Source organism: Euleptes europaea, chromosome 8 (genome assembly GCF_029931775.1).
Source record: "Euleptes europaea isolate rEulEur1 chromosome 8, rEulEur1.hap1, whole genome shotgun sequence".
NCBI lineage: Eukaryota > Metazoa > Chordata > Lepidosauria > Squamata > Sphaerodactylidae > Euleptes > Euleptes europaea.
Genome location: NC_079319.1, coordinates 6,808,803 through 6,825,236, shown reverse-complemented (window position 1 = coordinate 6,825,236; position 16,434 = coordinate 6,808,803). Strand labels below are relative to the sequence as shown.

Sequence of the window (16,434 nt, the reverse complement as noted above, 5' to 3'; positions counted from 1 at the left end):
ATTCCTGTGGGGCAACGCATTATCACAGAATCATTCTGCTTAATGGAATCAAAAGCTCCTGGCACACTGGACCCCATCCAAGCGCCTGAATAGTGCCCACATATTCAAAACCACTAATTTGATGAACTTTCTAATATATCAGCCTTTGGCTGCCAAAGCTGAGTCATGCCAGTGGTACACTCGTGCATTTTCTCATTCGCGCATTTTCTTTATGAGAAAGAGAAAGATAAGAAGGAAGTAGGAGGTGGAAAAGGGAAACAATAAGGCAGTTTTTTGAAAAAAATGTTTTGTAATGTTAGGGCTAAAGTTGGGTCCGAGGCCAGAAGAGGTGGACTGATGACCACTCTAGTGTATACCGATCCCTGTTTATACACTCCTCTCGTTTCTTACATTTGATAAGAAAGGATATTACCTATGAACTGTGATAACAAAAAAAGCTGCAGTCCAGGGAGATAGCAGGAGAGTAATCAGTCCTCTCTTGTCCCGTTGTCTTTTGTATCTCCAAGACGCCCTGGGCAACATCTCGGCACTTGCTCGTCAGAATTACGTCTTGCTTTCGGCACAAACTTCCTGTCTTAGAAACTCAACCCTCTCTCTCTCTCTCTCTCCCTTAACCATCCTTCTGAACTCTCATTTTCGTGCTGTGGCCTGCATCGTCTAGCCCATTTTTCATCCTAAAGTATGTGTATTGTCTGCGTCAAGACTTATGAGTACTAATAACTGCAAGAAACTGTGCAATCTGCTTTACAGCCTTCCGCCGAGACACCAGGGCAGAAGAAAGCGGTGGGGAGAAAGTATTAAGCAGGCCCCATGGACACATCTCATGGCTATGGAAAGGCCTTTTTTCACTGCAGACAGAACACACAAGTGGGGTTTCTATTCGACGGGCTGAGGTGGTAGATAGGGCATTTTGGGGGAACATTTTTCACTCCCTCATAAGAACATAAGAAAAACCATGCTGGATCAGACCAAGGACCATCAAGTCCAGCAGTCTGTTCGCACAGTGGCCAAACAGGTGCCTCTAGGAAACCCACAAACAAGACGACTGCAGACGCACCATCCTGCCTGTGTTCCACAGCACCTAATATATTAGGCATGCTCCTCTGATCCTGGACAGAATAAGTATGCATCATGACTAGTATCCATTTTGACTAGTAGCCATGGATAGCCCTCTCCTCCATGAACATGTCCATCCCCCTCTTCAAGCCTTCCAAGTTGGCAGCCATCACCACATCCTGGGGCAGGTAGTGCCACAATTTAACTATGCATTGTGTGAAGGAAGACTGTTTTGAAAGTGCTGTGTCTTCATTGCCCTACTCCTGGGAAGGGGAACGATGAGCCAACCAGGCATGCAGGGCAGCTGATGCAGAAGTAAGAACATACCAATCTAAAGGTAAAAACTGTTCTTGTTGCCTGTAGTTAAATGTTACTGGCAATGTGGCACCACTGCAGTGCTTCTTTTGGGATCCTTAAAAGTTTACTTCCTTACAACACAGTCTGAGCATGCATGTGTTACTCCAGTAATGGTGCTCTTATGGCTACCAAAGAGAATGCCAAATGGCATTCAAAGGGTTTCACCAGGTCCAGTGGTGGATCTACTATGAAACTAATGAAGCTTGAGCTTTGGGGGCCCGAATCGCGGAGGGGTCCTGAAGCAACTTTTTTTTAAATGAGTGAATTTTTCAACAAAATCAATGGGAGTTTTTTTTTAAATGTTTGTTATTAAAATAAGGCTATTGTAGTGATGGAATCACAAGCCTATGGGTTGAAGTAGTTAATATTGACCTTAGAATATGCTCCAATATCCATTTTATATGGGCTCAAAATGTCCCTATAATTGGTCAAATTTCAAAATTTTCTCGGGGGCTTGGGGCACCCGAACCCCCAGCTGTATGGGCTCACTAAGCTCGTCAGAATCTATTCATAGCCTACATTTAGGCAGCTGGATCCTCAGATCCTTCGCTGGTGCATGGCTTAATATTTATATAGCTTAGCCCTTAGGCTAGAACCAATCAGAACCATAAAAAGACATCTGAATTCTCAATTCAGGCTGCACTCGTCTCACTTGTGCATTTCAACACCAAAAATCAGATTTCCCCCTCTTTATCCTAATGAGGCCCCTCTGATCCGTCTACCTCTCTATTAGAGAATGAACCAATACATCTGTCATAGAACAACCCCAATGAAGACGATAACAGCGGTTGCCCAGACCTCGTTGCTGGTGGGAAGAGGCTCACTGTATGGCCCATTTTCAAGGACTCCACCCCAGCACCCTGTTCTTTGCCATTTGGGCCTTGAGGTCCTTGCAAGGTCAGCAAGGCCCTTTGGACCTTGTTGGATGTTGCCCTGTTGTTGCTGGTTGTGAAGGGGCCCCCATAACCGTTCAAGCTTCAGGGTCCCAAAAATGTAGGTCCGCTACTGACCAGGTCACATAACCTCTGACATGCAACTCTGGCATTAGGGCTTGTAATAAGACAACACCAGAGTTTCTGAATGTGTTCCGGCTCTCCTGCCCTTACCAGCCAGGCCACAGAAATCCTCAGAACAACAAACATGTGGCAGATGCTTCGATCAGTATCCCCAGCCGTTTAAGCAAAGCAAACTAACTGCTCAAATGATCATGCCTCTGATCTTCTGAAATCATTTCGATAGGTAGGATTTGAAGTGGTGCATAAAAATTAGCCCGCCTCGCCGTTGTTAGCACAACGTTCCTCGGAGAGAAGAAGAGGCCTGAACAGAAACAACTCGTGTTACCTAATTAGGAGAAATGTGAAGGTTGTTTACTCACTGTCAGCGTTATTAGAGTAAATTGTTACTCGCATTGTCTTGGTTACTAAAAAAGAGAGAAGCAATTGAGGATAAAGCTGCTACAATATTCAGCATCAATATCTTAGTAAATAAGTTTAGACTAGTGGATACAGACAGACAAACTCTCCACAATACACACATGCATATATTATTTTTTTAAATTTTGTGTGTTTGTGTGTATGAGAGAGAGAGAGAGAGAGAGAGAGAGAGACAGAGAGACAGAGAGACAGAGACAGACTGCTCTGATCTGGATAGCCCAGGCTAGCCCAATCTCATCAGATCTTGGAAGCTAAGCATGGTTGGCCCTGGTAAGTAAGTGGAAGGGAGAGCAAATGGGGTAATAATCCAATTCAGTTCCATGATGTGCTGGTAGGGTTGCCAACCTAAAGATAGAAGGCAAGGGGGCGAGGCACACCTCCCTGTGGAGGCCACTGAAAAGGCCCTCTCTTGTGTATCCACTAAACAGGCTTCTTTGATTGATGGGACAGTCAGAAGAGCCCCTCCCTGTGATCTTAATTCCCAGGCAGGAACAGATGGAAGAAGATGGTCCTTCAGATACCTCGGTTGCAAGCCATGCAGGGCTTTAAAGATCAAAACCAACACCTTGAATTGGGCTCGGGAATGGATTGGAAACTAGTGTAATTGTTGCTCCCAACTGCTGACCCTGACAGAGAGCCAGTGTGGTGTAGTGATTAAGAGTGGTAATTTGGAGCGACGGACTCTAATCTGGAGAACCAGGTTTGATTCCCCACTCCTCCATATGAGTGGCAGATGCTAATCTGGTGAACCAGGTTGGTTTCCCCACTCCTACACATGAAGCCAGCTGAGTGACCTTGGGCTAGTCAAAGCTCTCTTAGAGCTCTCTCAGCCCCACCTACCTCACAGGGTGTCTGTTGTGGGAAGGGAAGGTGATTCTTCCTTAAGTGGTAGAGAAACTTGGCATATAAAAACCAACTCCTCCTCTTCTTCTTCAGTCTAACCACAGCATTCTGCACTAGACAATAACTATGAACACATTTCAAGGATATGACACATGTCAGGTTTCCACCACTGTTAATACTTATCCCTCAGCTGTTGACGACTCAAGGTATCTTAATCAAAAGTCTTGCTTGAGTTGTGTACATTCAGAACTGTTTCGTGGGGGTGGGTGGGGAGAATCCTGCCTCTATGCCTCGTCTCTTCCAGGAATCATAAAACCCAGCATTACTGTTCATAGTCGCAGTCTACAGAGCTTTTGCTACATCAGCCAAAATATTGTACCTTTATTTTCCTCAAGGCAAAACTTTTGCTTTGCTTCTCTTTCACAGGAGCCTCTGCCTTGATGCTGCAGTTTAAATCCCAAACTGTTTATTTATTTATTTATTTTTACAAATTGTCTCTTCATTTCGGCATGTTCATTTCACGAGCACCTAACTATGCACAGATGTATTTTCATTTTTTCCTTTTCACAATTTAGCCTCCTGTCGTTGCGACAGCAGTGCTTGTTTATCAGGCCCTCTCTACAAGGAGCCCCGTGGCGCAGAGTGGTAAGCTGCAGTACTGCAGTCCAAGCTCTGCTCACGACCTGAGTTCGATCCCGACGGAAGTCGGTTTCAGGCAGCCGGCTCAAGGTTGACTCAGCTTTCCATCCTTCTGAGGTCGACAAAATGAGCACCCAGCTTGCTGGGGGTAAAGGGAAGATGACTGGGGAAGGCAATGGCAAACCACCCCGTAAACAAAGTCTGCCTAGTAAACGTCGGGATGTGACGTTACCCCATGGGTCAGGAATGACCTGGTGCTTGCACAGGGGATCTTTACCTCACCTTTTACTCTACCTACTACCGTATATACTCGCGTATAAGCCGAGTTTTTCAGCCCCCAAAAAGGTCTGAAAAAGCCGAACTCGGCTTATCCGCGGGTCAATACGGTAGGATAGGGGAGGGGGGAGGAGGGAGGAGGGAGGGGGAACTTACCGCCATCACTGCCGCTGGGCCCGCGCCGCTTCTTGCCGGCCGAGAGCTGCCTGGGGCGGCCCCCTGCAGCTGCAGGGAGGCCGCCCCGGCCCCCGCCAGGCCGCGCCGCCGCTTCTCGCCGGCTGGGGCGGCCCCCTGCGGCTGCAGGGAGGCTGCCCCGGCCCTCACCGGGCTGCGCCGCCGCTTCTCGCGGCCGAGAGCAGCCTGGGGCGGCCCCCTGCGGCTGCAGGGAGCCTGCCCCGGCCCTCGCCGGGCCGCACCGCCGCCAGGCCCAGCCGCTTGCTGCCGGGAGCTCAGGTAAGCCTGCGAGGGGGGGAGGGGTTATAAGCCGACCCTCGGCTTATACGCGGGTGCCTAATTTTTCCCCATTTTTGGGGAGAAATTAGGCACGTCGGCTTATACGCGGGTCGGCTTATACACGGGTATATAAGGTAAGCATTATTCCAAAAGTAACCCAAACCTGAGACAGCAACGCTGGAAAAAACCCAAGAAACCAGAAGTACATAAAGCCAAAGATAAATGGAACATGTAATATCATCATCTGGTCCAAAGTTCATCACAGAGCACTGATAACTGATAAAAGTATTTTTAAATATCTCCTAATTGCTGCTTTCTAATTCAGTGTACTTCCTTAGAAGATGACTCACTCTCCCCAACTCTGTGCTTGCAGATTTTCCCCAGTCTCCTGAGAAATGTCCAGATCTTTGTTACCCGCGTAAGGCAACACCACTGGAAGGGCCCCCAAATCCTACAACCACCTTTAGGTAGCACTAACTTTCTCATTTGTTTTATGAGTCTGTAGATTCAGTTGGTTCAGGGGTAGAGCATCTGCTTGGCTTGCAGAAGGTCCCAGGTTCAATCCCCGGCATCTCCAGTTAAAGGGACTAGGCAAGGAGGTGATATGAAAACCTCTACCTGAGAGACCCCGGAGAGCCGCTGCCAGTCTGAGTAGACAAGATTGACTTTGATGGACCAAGGGTCTGATTCAGTATAAGGCAGCGTCATGTGTTCATGTGTTTGTGTGTTGGTGTCTGTGTTTATCTGCATTTTCTGGCAATCTCATGTTTTAAAAAATCACTAAATTTTGGCCATATGGTTCTCAAAGGTAATTTGAAGCTGCTAATCCTGAACTCTCCACCCCGCAAAAAAAAACCTACTTTCCAGTATCAGTTGCCCTAAAAAGCCCAAAAGTGATGATTTACAGAGCAAACACAGCTCAATATTTTAGTTCTTCAGGTTTTATTTGATTTCATACTGTGCACTTTATTGTAATTAAATGCTTGCTGAATTTTAAGCACGAGTTGCCATTAAGCAATCACTTAAACATATACCATTTGTGGCATCTGCAAAGTGCCTCCCGCATTTTAACTAATTAAGAGCAACTTGTTGAATTATTAAAACATGCAAATATGGATTCTGAAATATGACCTAAGAATCTCCACGTGGGTATGGTGGGGAAAAAGATCAGCAAGTTACTTCAATTAAAACACCTCCCTAGGAAGAGGGTCAAGATTTTCCTCGCAACTTTCTTCTGAGGTTAAGGATCAAACCAGAGTTGAAAGAACAAGCAGCTTGACAGTTGTGTTTTAGAACACCAGTGCAAGTTTTACCTTATTTTTTTAGTAATAAAGAATTACTAAAACTTACATCTACTCTCCGGAGGTTCACAATTAATTTATAGTGTTACGTGCTTCACAGTGGAGATGCGCAAGAAGAGAACTACAGAGTTTCGTTTCGTGTATGTAAAAGAGATCTTGAGGCCTCTTGGCAATACGGTTGCTCAGAAATATAAAAGAGGCACATAGGGTAAACAGACTCAAACTAGGGTTGCCCCTCCTGGCTGGGACAATTCCTGGAGAATTTGGGGGGTAGAGTCTTGGAGGACAGGTACCTCAGGAGGAGACGCACCTCAGCGGGGTATAATGCCAATAGAGTCCTCCCTCCAAAGCAGCCATTTTCTCAAGGAAAACTGATTGCTGTAGTCTGGAGAGGAGCTGTAATTCAGTTGGCAACCCTAATTTACACACAACTGCGAAATCTGCATCATATTCCCAAAGAACAATTGCTGACCACCACCAACACCCAGTCTGCAGCCTGGTTTTTAACTACTTCCAGCTAAAAGCTCTCAGCTTTCTGCATCGGTGTCCAAACGGAAGAAAAGGAAGACGAGTTGGTGTTATACCCCACTTTTCTCTACCGTAAGGAGTCTCAAAGTGGCTTACAAACACCTTCCCTTCCCCCTCCCCCACAACAGGCACCTTGTGAGATAGGTGGGGCTGAAAGAGTTCTGAGAGAACTGTGACTGGCCCAAGGTCATGTGGAGGAGCTGGGAATCGAACCCAGTTCTCCAGCTTAGAGTCCACCGCTCTTAACCACTACACCACGTTCTTAACCACTACAATATATATTTAGCTGTCTCAGGCCCTTCCCCAAATTCTGATGGATGTCACACAACAAAGGCTGGATCTGTAGAGGAGAGTTTGACTCTCTTGTTAAGTCTCTGATCACCCATTAGGTGATGCTTGAGACAAAACCATAAATAAATGTAATGTCTAACTTATTGTGTGTGTGCGTGTGTGTGTGTGTATTGACATGTCAAAGCCATAATATTCCCAGTTTCTTAACTAATGTCTTCCTTTGTATGATTTTTAAAAAAAATGTTAGATGATAATTCAGGAAAAGTCACAAACAAATCCGTCTCTAAAATTGGCATTAATGTGCTTCACAGAAAACCCTTTGAACATAAAGCTTGCTTTTTTCATTTTTAAAAAAATATGTTGGCGGCATTGTTTGTGCACATTAAACACAAGTCTATTTCTACATTTGCCTGGCAGTAAAAAAGAAACTTATAAGTGATAGAAAGTGTATTGTACTCAGAGATGTTCAATTAGATTAGTCATGACTTATTGCACATTTTTAATAGACATCTATTTTAAAAACAAAGGACTTGAAGGGAAAAAATCAGTTGCTAACAAGAAGCTCAATATTCTCATATTAACCTGCAGACTATTTCCTATTGTTAAGGCATTCACCTTTTTAAATATATACAGTCTTTTCCATTTTTATTTAGTCACTTTGCATGTCGGTTAAGAAACACGTACCACCATAAGTAGGGCTGCCAAACACCAGGTGGTGGCTGAAGACCTCCTGGGATTACAACTGATCTCCAGCCAACAGAGATCAGTTCACCAGCAGAAAATAGCTGCTTTGGGAGGTGGGCTCTATGGCATTATACACCATTGAAGTCCCTCCCTTCCCCAAACCCCATCCTCCTCAGGTTCCACTGCAGGAATTTCCCAACCTGGAGCTGGCAACCTTAACCATAAACTACTACAAAATGCTTTATAAGAAAGACATCTTTCTGTTTCCTTGAGGGCAAAGGAAATGCCATACTAAAGGGGCAGCCAGACTTGAGTCCAGTGGAACCTTAGGGACCAACAATGTTTTTGGGGTAGAGATCAGTTCACCTGGAGAAAATGGCCGCTTTGGCAATTGGATTGCCAAGTGCCCGGTGGTGGCGGGTAAAATCCTGCCAATCCACCAGGCTGCCAGCTGATTACCTGAGGGCCGGCGGGCAACGAGTGCACACGCGCCCCCGCGATGCGCCCATGTCACTTCCGGTTTTACCCAGAGGTGACGCGGACACTCTAGCAACCTTCTCGAAACTCTATGGAAACCAACTCTATGGAAACCATAGAGCTTCAAGCCAAGATTGATAGAGCGTCCGCTTCGCTTCCGAGTAAACCGGGAAGTGACGTAGGTGCATCGCGTGCGGCTGAACAGCTCCCGCCAGTGGAGCAAAGGGACCTGGTAAGCCTAAGTCCCTTCCCTTCCCCAAACCCAGCCCTCCTCAGGCTCTGCCCCAAAAACCTCCCACAGGTTGCGAAGAGGGAGCTGGCAACAGACATTTTCCCACTCGCAACTTCTCCTCCCCAAACTAATTACTTCCATCTGCGGAGGGAAAGACAGAGGGGAAAGAACTGCACAGCCCCCTTTTCTCCTTCCCCTGGCTCAAATTCATGGCCCCCAGCTGCCACCCTTCACACGTATACAAAACCCCAAGAACACATTACACAGGGCCTGCCACGTAACATGTACGGTGGCTCCCGTTTTGCTTACACAGCCCTTCCCAGCATACAGTTACAGACACGCACCCCCTTTCAATTCGCTACGGGAGCGTTTTCCTGTGTTGACAGTATGCACAGAGAGAATATAAAAAGCCCCGCAGTTTGCGAAATGTAATTGAAAACATGGCTTTTGTCATTGATCAGTACGTACTGCGTTAGATAAGTTACTCAACGGTACACACTACAATGCATCAGAGTTACGCCTTGTACAAAATAATTAGCAGTGTGTGTTTGGGGAGGCGGGGCAGGAAGAACAAATCTCTCCTCTATTGCAGCAGGTACTAGACAGCAAAACTATAACCCGACAGTAATAATCAGCTTTCAAACAATAAAAATCTGCCCTTGATGATTTTCAGCAGGCAAGTCAATGCAACATAGTCGGAGAAAAGTCATTATACATCAGCAATTTTCAAGAAACAACTGGAGGGGGGGGATGAAAGCAGTGAGCCACAATATCCATTGCTGAACAGAGTTCACTTTGGTAAGAAGCACTGCATCGGAAGGCAAACGTTACAGAATCATCCGTCTTTTCAGTATTACTCACCCCACTGGAGAGGAGCCAACTGCAGGTGCTCCAGTACTAGTTGATTGAGAACTCCTTCCACGCTCGCTTCCCCTTCACGCTTCAAAGAGGGGTAAATGATAAGTCAAGGAACACCAGAGAGAAATACAGCTGGGGGGGGGAGAGAAAGAAAACACCCCTGCATAACCATTTTTAAGTCTTGACCCCAGCATCGTGTAGGGGTTAAGAGCGGTGGTGTGGAATGGTGGACCCTGATCTGGAGAACCGGGTTTGATTCCCCATTCCTCCAGATGAGCGGCGGACTCTAATCTGGTGGACCGGGTTGGTTTCCCCACTCCTACACATGAAGCCAGTTGGGAGACCTTGGGCTAGTCACAGTTCTCTTGGAACTCTCTCAGGTTTCCCCACTCTTACACACGAAGCCAGCTGGGTGACCTTGGGCCAGCCAGAGTTTTCTCTGAACTCTCTCAGCTCCACCTCCCTTACAAGGTGTCTGTTGTGGGGAGAGGAAGGGAAGGTCGTTGTAAGCCGGTTTGAGACTTCTTAAAAGGTAGAGAAAGTTGGCATATAAAAATCAACTCTTCTTCTTAATGAAGATTCAACATCATGTAATGGCTAAATGTGGGGAGACACCCTGCTTCTCCTGTTGGGTTATCTTTTCTGCACATCTACATTCTAGTCCAGTAACGCCTTAAAGATCAACAAGGTTTTCAGGGTATAAGCCAGAGGTCCCCAATGTGGTACCAATGAGCGCCACGGGGCCTGCTGACACCTTTCCTGATGGCCACTAAGTGTTTTTAGAAAGTAAGAAACACCAGTTGGGGCTTCTGCCCAGCAAGGTTTCTGATTGGCCATTGGAGATTTGACTGGCTGTGCAGCCGCCGCCACAACACAAGGATTTTCACTTTGTGGTTGGCTTCCCTTCCTGTGGCAGCCATTTCGAGGCTGTGCCCACCACGCTGTGCCACAATTTCAAAGGTGCTCAGAGGCTCAGAAAGGTTGGAGAGTCAAAGCTCCCTTTGTCAGAAACAGGGAGCCTTGACTATCGAAAGCTTATAACCTGGAAATCTTGTTGATCTTTAAAGTGCTACTGGACTCAATCCTTGATCTTCTACCACAGACCAACATGACTGCCCACCTGAAACTATCTTCTGAACACATGACTGAATCTGTCTTCTGACCCAAGGAGCAAGAACACTTGATGGCCTTATGCACACTCAGAAACTAAACTCAAGCAAGGATGAAGGGAACCAAACCCAACCTCCCAAAAACAGGTTGGGAACCAAGGTTGAGCTAGCATAAATCCATCTTTTTATGAATTTGTGCGCACAATAAAGAAACTACTATTTTGTGGATTTATGCAAGCTCAACCTTATGTGCAATCAAGCCATTGATCCACTTTGCCCTATCCACTTTGAGGCCAGCGTGGTGTAGTGGTTTAGAGCGGTAGTCTCTAATCTGGAGAACCAGGTTTGATTCCCCACTCCTCCACATGAGCAGTGGACTCTAATCAGGTGAACCGGGTTGGTTTCCCCACTCCTCCACATGAAGCCAGCTGGGTGACCTTGGGCTACTCACAGTTCTCTCTGAACTCTCTCAGCCCTACCTACCTCACAAGGTGTCTGTTTTGGGGAGAGGAAGGGAAGGAGATTGTAAGCTGGGTTGATTCTCTTTCAATGGGTAGAGAAAACTGGCATATAAAAACCAGCTCTTCTTCTATATTGGTCATTCTGAGTGACCAGTTCTCAAGCAGAGCTCTTTCCAAGTCTTACTGCAAGTGATCCTTTGTTAACTGAAGATACCAAGGACTGGACTTGGGCCATTGTGGATACATAGCACGGGGCCTGGAGCCCTACAACGTGAGCCTCTTGGTTCTTTCAAGCCTATTTCTAACCATTTTTTTCCGTGCTGCTGATATCACTAGTAGCATAAAGGGCAAACCAAAACAAATACAGCTTGCTGTTTGGATTGTTCACACAGCCTTCACATCTTGGAATTCAGCAAACTGCCTCCTCCAGATGGATGCTTAGCTGTATTATCCAAGATGAGCTCTTAGAAGTAATAAGTGTGCAAAGACCTTGCACTGTATTTAGCAAATGCTCATCTTTAAGGAAACCGGAGAAAGTTGATGGCATATTTTTTAGGATACAAGTCATTGCTGAGAAGTAGGAATATGTTTCCAGCATACTATACCAGTAATGATGGCCCTGATCTGGACAGCCCAGGCTAGCCGGACTTCATCAGATCTCACTGTCTAAGCAGGGTTGGATCTTGTTAGCAGTTGGGTGGTAAACCTCTTAGGAAGTCCAGGGTTGCTAGGCAGAGGTAGGCAACGGAAGACCACCTCTGTTCATCTTTTGCCTTGAAAACCCTACGGGGTCGCCATAAGTTGTCTGCGATTTGATGGCACTTTCCACCACCATACCAGCGGTGTTACATGGGAATTGTCAGATAACTAAAATAACCATCTGTTGAGGGTCTTTAAAAAAAAAAAAAAAAAAACTACAACGAGCTTCACAGCCCTTAGTTGCTTTCTCTTTGCTGAGCAGCTTCACCTGAGGCGTCATGCTTCAAAGATGTTTCTCTCTGTCTCGCTTGTCACTTTTGATGTGAATAAATACAGAGCAATAAATGCATCCCAGCGCTAACTCAGCACAAATAAATTAGCGCATTTTCATAAACAGAAATTACACTAATGGAAAACTTCTTCAAATGATTAATGAATACAGCTTACCATAAGCATTGATTACCGTGGCATTTTCATCCCGCTAAATGCGTTGGCCACCAAGACTAGATTAATTCATGCCATTATATTCCCTATTACTATGTATGGGTGTGAAAGCTGGACAATGAAGAAAGCTGATAGGAAGAAAATAGATTCCTTTGAGATGTGGTGTTGGAGGAGAGTGTTGCGGATTCCGTGGACTGCCAAAAAAACAAATCAGTGGGTTATAGATCAAATCAAGCCTGAACTGACCCTAGAAGCTAAAATGACTAAACTGAGGCTGTCGTATTTTGGTCACGTCATGAGACGACAAGAGTCACTGGAAAAGACCGTCATGATAGGAAAAAAGGAGGGCAGCAGGAAAAGAGGAAGACCCAACAAGAGATGGATTGACTCAATAAAGGAAGCCACAGCCTTCAATTTGCAAGATCTGAGCAAGGCTCTCAAAGATAGGACATTTTGGAGGACTTTCATTCATAGGGTCGCCATGAGTCGGAAGCGACTTGACGGCACTTAACACACACACAAGTGCGTTGGTTAGCGGGTGCTGCCTCGCGGCTACACTTTTGCTCTCCAGGACTGACAGCATCTCTGCATAGAGGAGCCAGGCAACATTAGTCTCAGCCTCTTGCATTCCCATGTTTTCCCTGGCATTATCCTAATTTGCCTTCCCATTCTAGAACGTCTAGTATGATGTTGAAGCCCTACATGGTTTCTTCATTGTTCAAGCTCTCCCAAAAGTTCCTGCCCTGGAATTAGGATCATGGGCAGAAGCCCTCCTGACTGTCCTATCTAACAAAAAAAGCACTTATAGTGGGTGTATGAGAGAGGGCCTTTTCGGTAACAGCCCCACAATTATGTAACAACCTCCCCAGGGCAGTGTGCATGCTCCCCCTTACTGTTGATAGGAGGCAGTTGAAGACCGCTTCATTTAGGGCTGCATTTGACTGATTTAGTTTTTATTTACTGGCAGTCCTAGTTGGAGTTTTTTAATTTTGACCTTTGATGTGTTTTTATATTTGTTGTATTATTTATATTGTTCTTATTTTGTTTGTTTTTTAAATAATTGTTTTATTTATAAGGGAGAAAGGTAGCTAACAAATATTTTGAATAAATAAATAAATTGCACTGTGACTTTTCTAATATGAACTGACATAGCACTCTTGGTCTCAGCTGGTCTGGAAGTATGTTTTTGATGTGGCTGGTGATGGTGTACAATTCCATCATTCTTCATTAATTTCCATTCCCCCATCTGCCATGACTTCTAACCAGTATGTTTAATCGTCCACACGTTCTCCACAGATATGGAGAAACCGTTTGCTGATTTCACCTCTATAGTGAAAGATCTTCCTTAGATCAGCTGCAGAGCTGCTAGAGAGTAAAATTCCTCTAAGTTTCACCGGTGATCTGGCAGTTTATCTTTAAAATAAATAAATAAATATTATATCACATATTCCAGCATTGGTTCTCATGCACGTGCATGAGATAAACAATAAACAAAGAAGGATCTTCTTTGAAGCAGCAGCCACAGAAATGGTGGCAGAAGGGAGAAACACAATTCAAACACTGCTGAGAAATGTTTATGAAAGCCTCAACGTGACCGGTTACTAGTAAACAGAAGGAGAGGGTGTAGACAGATGCCAAAAAAAAAACACGGCACAGTAATGAAAACTTGCTTGTCCCCAGCTCTTCTCCCCAAAAGATTGAACCTGATTCATTCACAACATCTGAGGTATGGGTTGGGGGCTCATGATCTGTGTAGAGCCAACATAGTTAAATTGTGGAACTTCCTGCCCCAGGATGTGGTGATGGCTGCCAACTTGGAAGGCTTTAAGAGGGGAGTGGACATGTTCATGGAGGAGAGGGTTATTTATGGCTACTAGTCAAAATGGCTACTAACCATGATGCATACCTATTCTTTCTGGGATCAGAAGAGTATGCCTAATATAGTAGGTGCTTCGGAACACAGGCAGGATAATGCTGCTGCAGTTGTCTTGTTTGTGGGCTTCCTAGAGGAACCTGGTTGGCCATTGTGCAAACAGACTCCTGTTCATGATGGACCTTGGTCTGATCCAGCATGGCCTTTCTTATGTTCTTAACACAGTTGCAAAGGGTAGCCATATTGGAGACTTTCCTACTTGTATCTGATGAGGGGAGCTTTGACTCTCGAAAGCTCATACCCCGAAAACCTTCTTGGTCTCTAAAGTGCTACCAGACTCGATTCTAGCTCTTCTACTGCAGACCAACACAGCCATCCTCTGAAATCATCTTCATGATCTATGTAGACTCATATCTAACTTCTTCTTATTTGAATTGTGTGCTGTATCAAGTACTGTTCTTCAGTGTTCAAGCTTTAAAAATTGTTTGCCAGGTAGCCTAAGGTCTGCTGTTTCAGAGAAAGAAAAATATATAAGTTTAAGCCTACTTGGCTCATGAAAATAGTTTCACGCTTCTTTGGATAGAGACCAGGAATATTATCCTGTTTGTCCCTTAGAAAGAACAATGTTTCCAGAGTCTGGAGTCATAATAATTTTAACTGAAATTGATACTAAACAACATTTGAAGTTCCTTTCTTCCTTGGCTCCAGCCATCAGCTGCCACCATTCATCCTCGTAGTCCCAATATTTGTACTACCTATTGTATATGGATTGGTATCTTATGTCAGCCTGTAATCTTTCAACATAATATTCAACTATAACTGGGTCTCAGTATGGGTTTTAAAGGCATATCATGTAGCAACGATGCTGAATCTAAGCAAGTCTTGACCTGATCAGAGCCTGAATGGGAGACCTCCTGAGAACTCCAGGCATGCAGTCTAGAGATAGGATTACTGCATAATACTATGAAGTTGCCAATGATGACGAAGAAAAAGGAGGAGGATGAGAAGCAGAAACAGAAGGAGAAGAAGAGTTGGTTTTTATACCCCGCTTTTCTCTCCTTAAGAGTCTCAAAGTGGCTTACAATTGCCTTGCCTTCCCCTCCCCACAGCAGATACCTTGTGAGGTAGGTGAGGCTGAGAGAGTTCGGAGAGAAATGTGATTAGCCCAAGGTCACCCAGCAGGCTTCATGTGTACAATTGGGGAATCAAACCCGCTTCTCCAGATTAGAGTCCCACGCTGTTAACCACTACGCCACGCAGTTGCCAACATGAGCTTAGCTTGGTGCCACAATGACCGAGCACTGGCTTTGCACGTAGAACTGTCAACTGTTCTGTCCTAGGTTTCTCCAATCAAAAGGATGTCAGGGAGCAGATGCTGATAAATATCAATTTCTCTATCTGAAAGTCAGAAGAGGAGTAGGCAGTCCTGAACCAGATGGACCAACAGTCTGACTCAGAATAAGGTAGGCAAACATAGAGCACAAAGAAGCTGGAGAAAGAGGTGCATAATTTCTTCCGCAAAACTACTCGGCTCCAGATCATACACTTTTCCCTTCCTTTTTCCACCCATGAGGGTTGCGGCCAATTAATCAATCATTTATTATGGTGATAGAACAGCAGAATAAAACACATATTAGCAAAATATTTAAAGAAAACGATTACTAAAAATAACATACATGTCATTAAATCAGCACTGAACCTTGGTAGACTCTAGCAACTCTATCCATGGTTCCAGGCTCAAGGTCTCATAGAAGAAGGGAGGTATACCATTCCTTTGATCTCCCCAGGATTTATTTATTTATTGACGATAGAAGTGATGAATGCATTTCGGAGATTGTCATCCAACCGTTTCACATAAGGGTTCCAAACACATGCCTGCAAATGTGCGTTTGGCACTCCCTTTGGGGAAAGAAGAAGAGTTGGTTTTTATATGCCGACTTTCTCCACCACTTAAGGAACACTCAAACTGGCTTACAATCACCTTCCCTTCCCCAAAACAGACACCCTGTGAGGTAGGTGGGCCTGAGAGAGTTCCAAGAGAACTGTGACTAGCCCAAGGTCTCCCAGCTGGCTTCATGTGTAGGAGTGGGGAAACCAACCAAGTTCACCAGATTAGCGTCCGCAGCTCAAATGGAGGAGTGAGGAATCAAACCCGGTTCTCCAGATCAGACTCCACTGCTCCAAACCACTGCTCTTAACCACTACACCACGCTGATTCTTAACCACTACACCACACTGGTGCTGAAAACACAGCACGGGCGATCAATCTGGAGCAGCGGTTCAGCAGGGTGAATCTCCCGCTGTCCACTTCCCACAGCTGCTTCTCCACTGTAAACTGCCCCTTCCAAAGATACTATTTCTTTATCTACGTACCCAAACCTCCATGGTAGTTAGCCCGAGACAGTAAATAAACATGCCAA

At 45.3% G+C, this 16,434-nt stretch overlaps 1 protein-coding gene across 1 annotated transcript in view; it reads right to left on the bottom strand.

Moving 5' to 3' along the window:
* The window catches only part of TRAPPC9 (trafficking protein particle complex subunit 9), a 187,383-nt gene that overhangs the window by 15,832 nt on the left and 155,117 nt on the right, over positions 1-16,434 (bottom strand). The window contains exon 21 of the mRNA XM_056854642.1: positions 9,432-9,523. Coding sequence (XP_056710620.1) covers positions 9,432-9,523 — 92 coding nt within the window. The remainder of the gene's footprint in view (positions 1-9,431; positions 9,524-16,434) is intronic.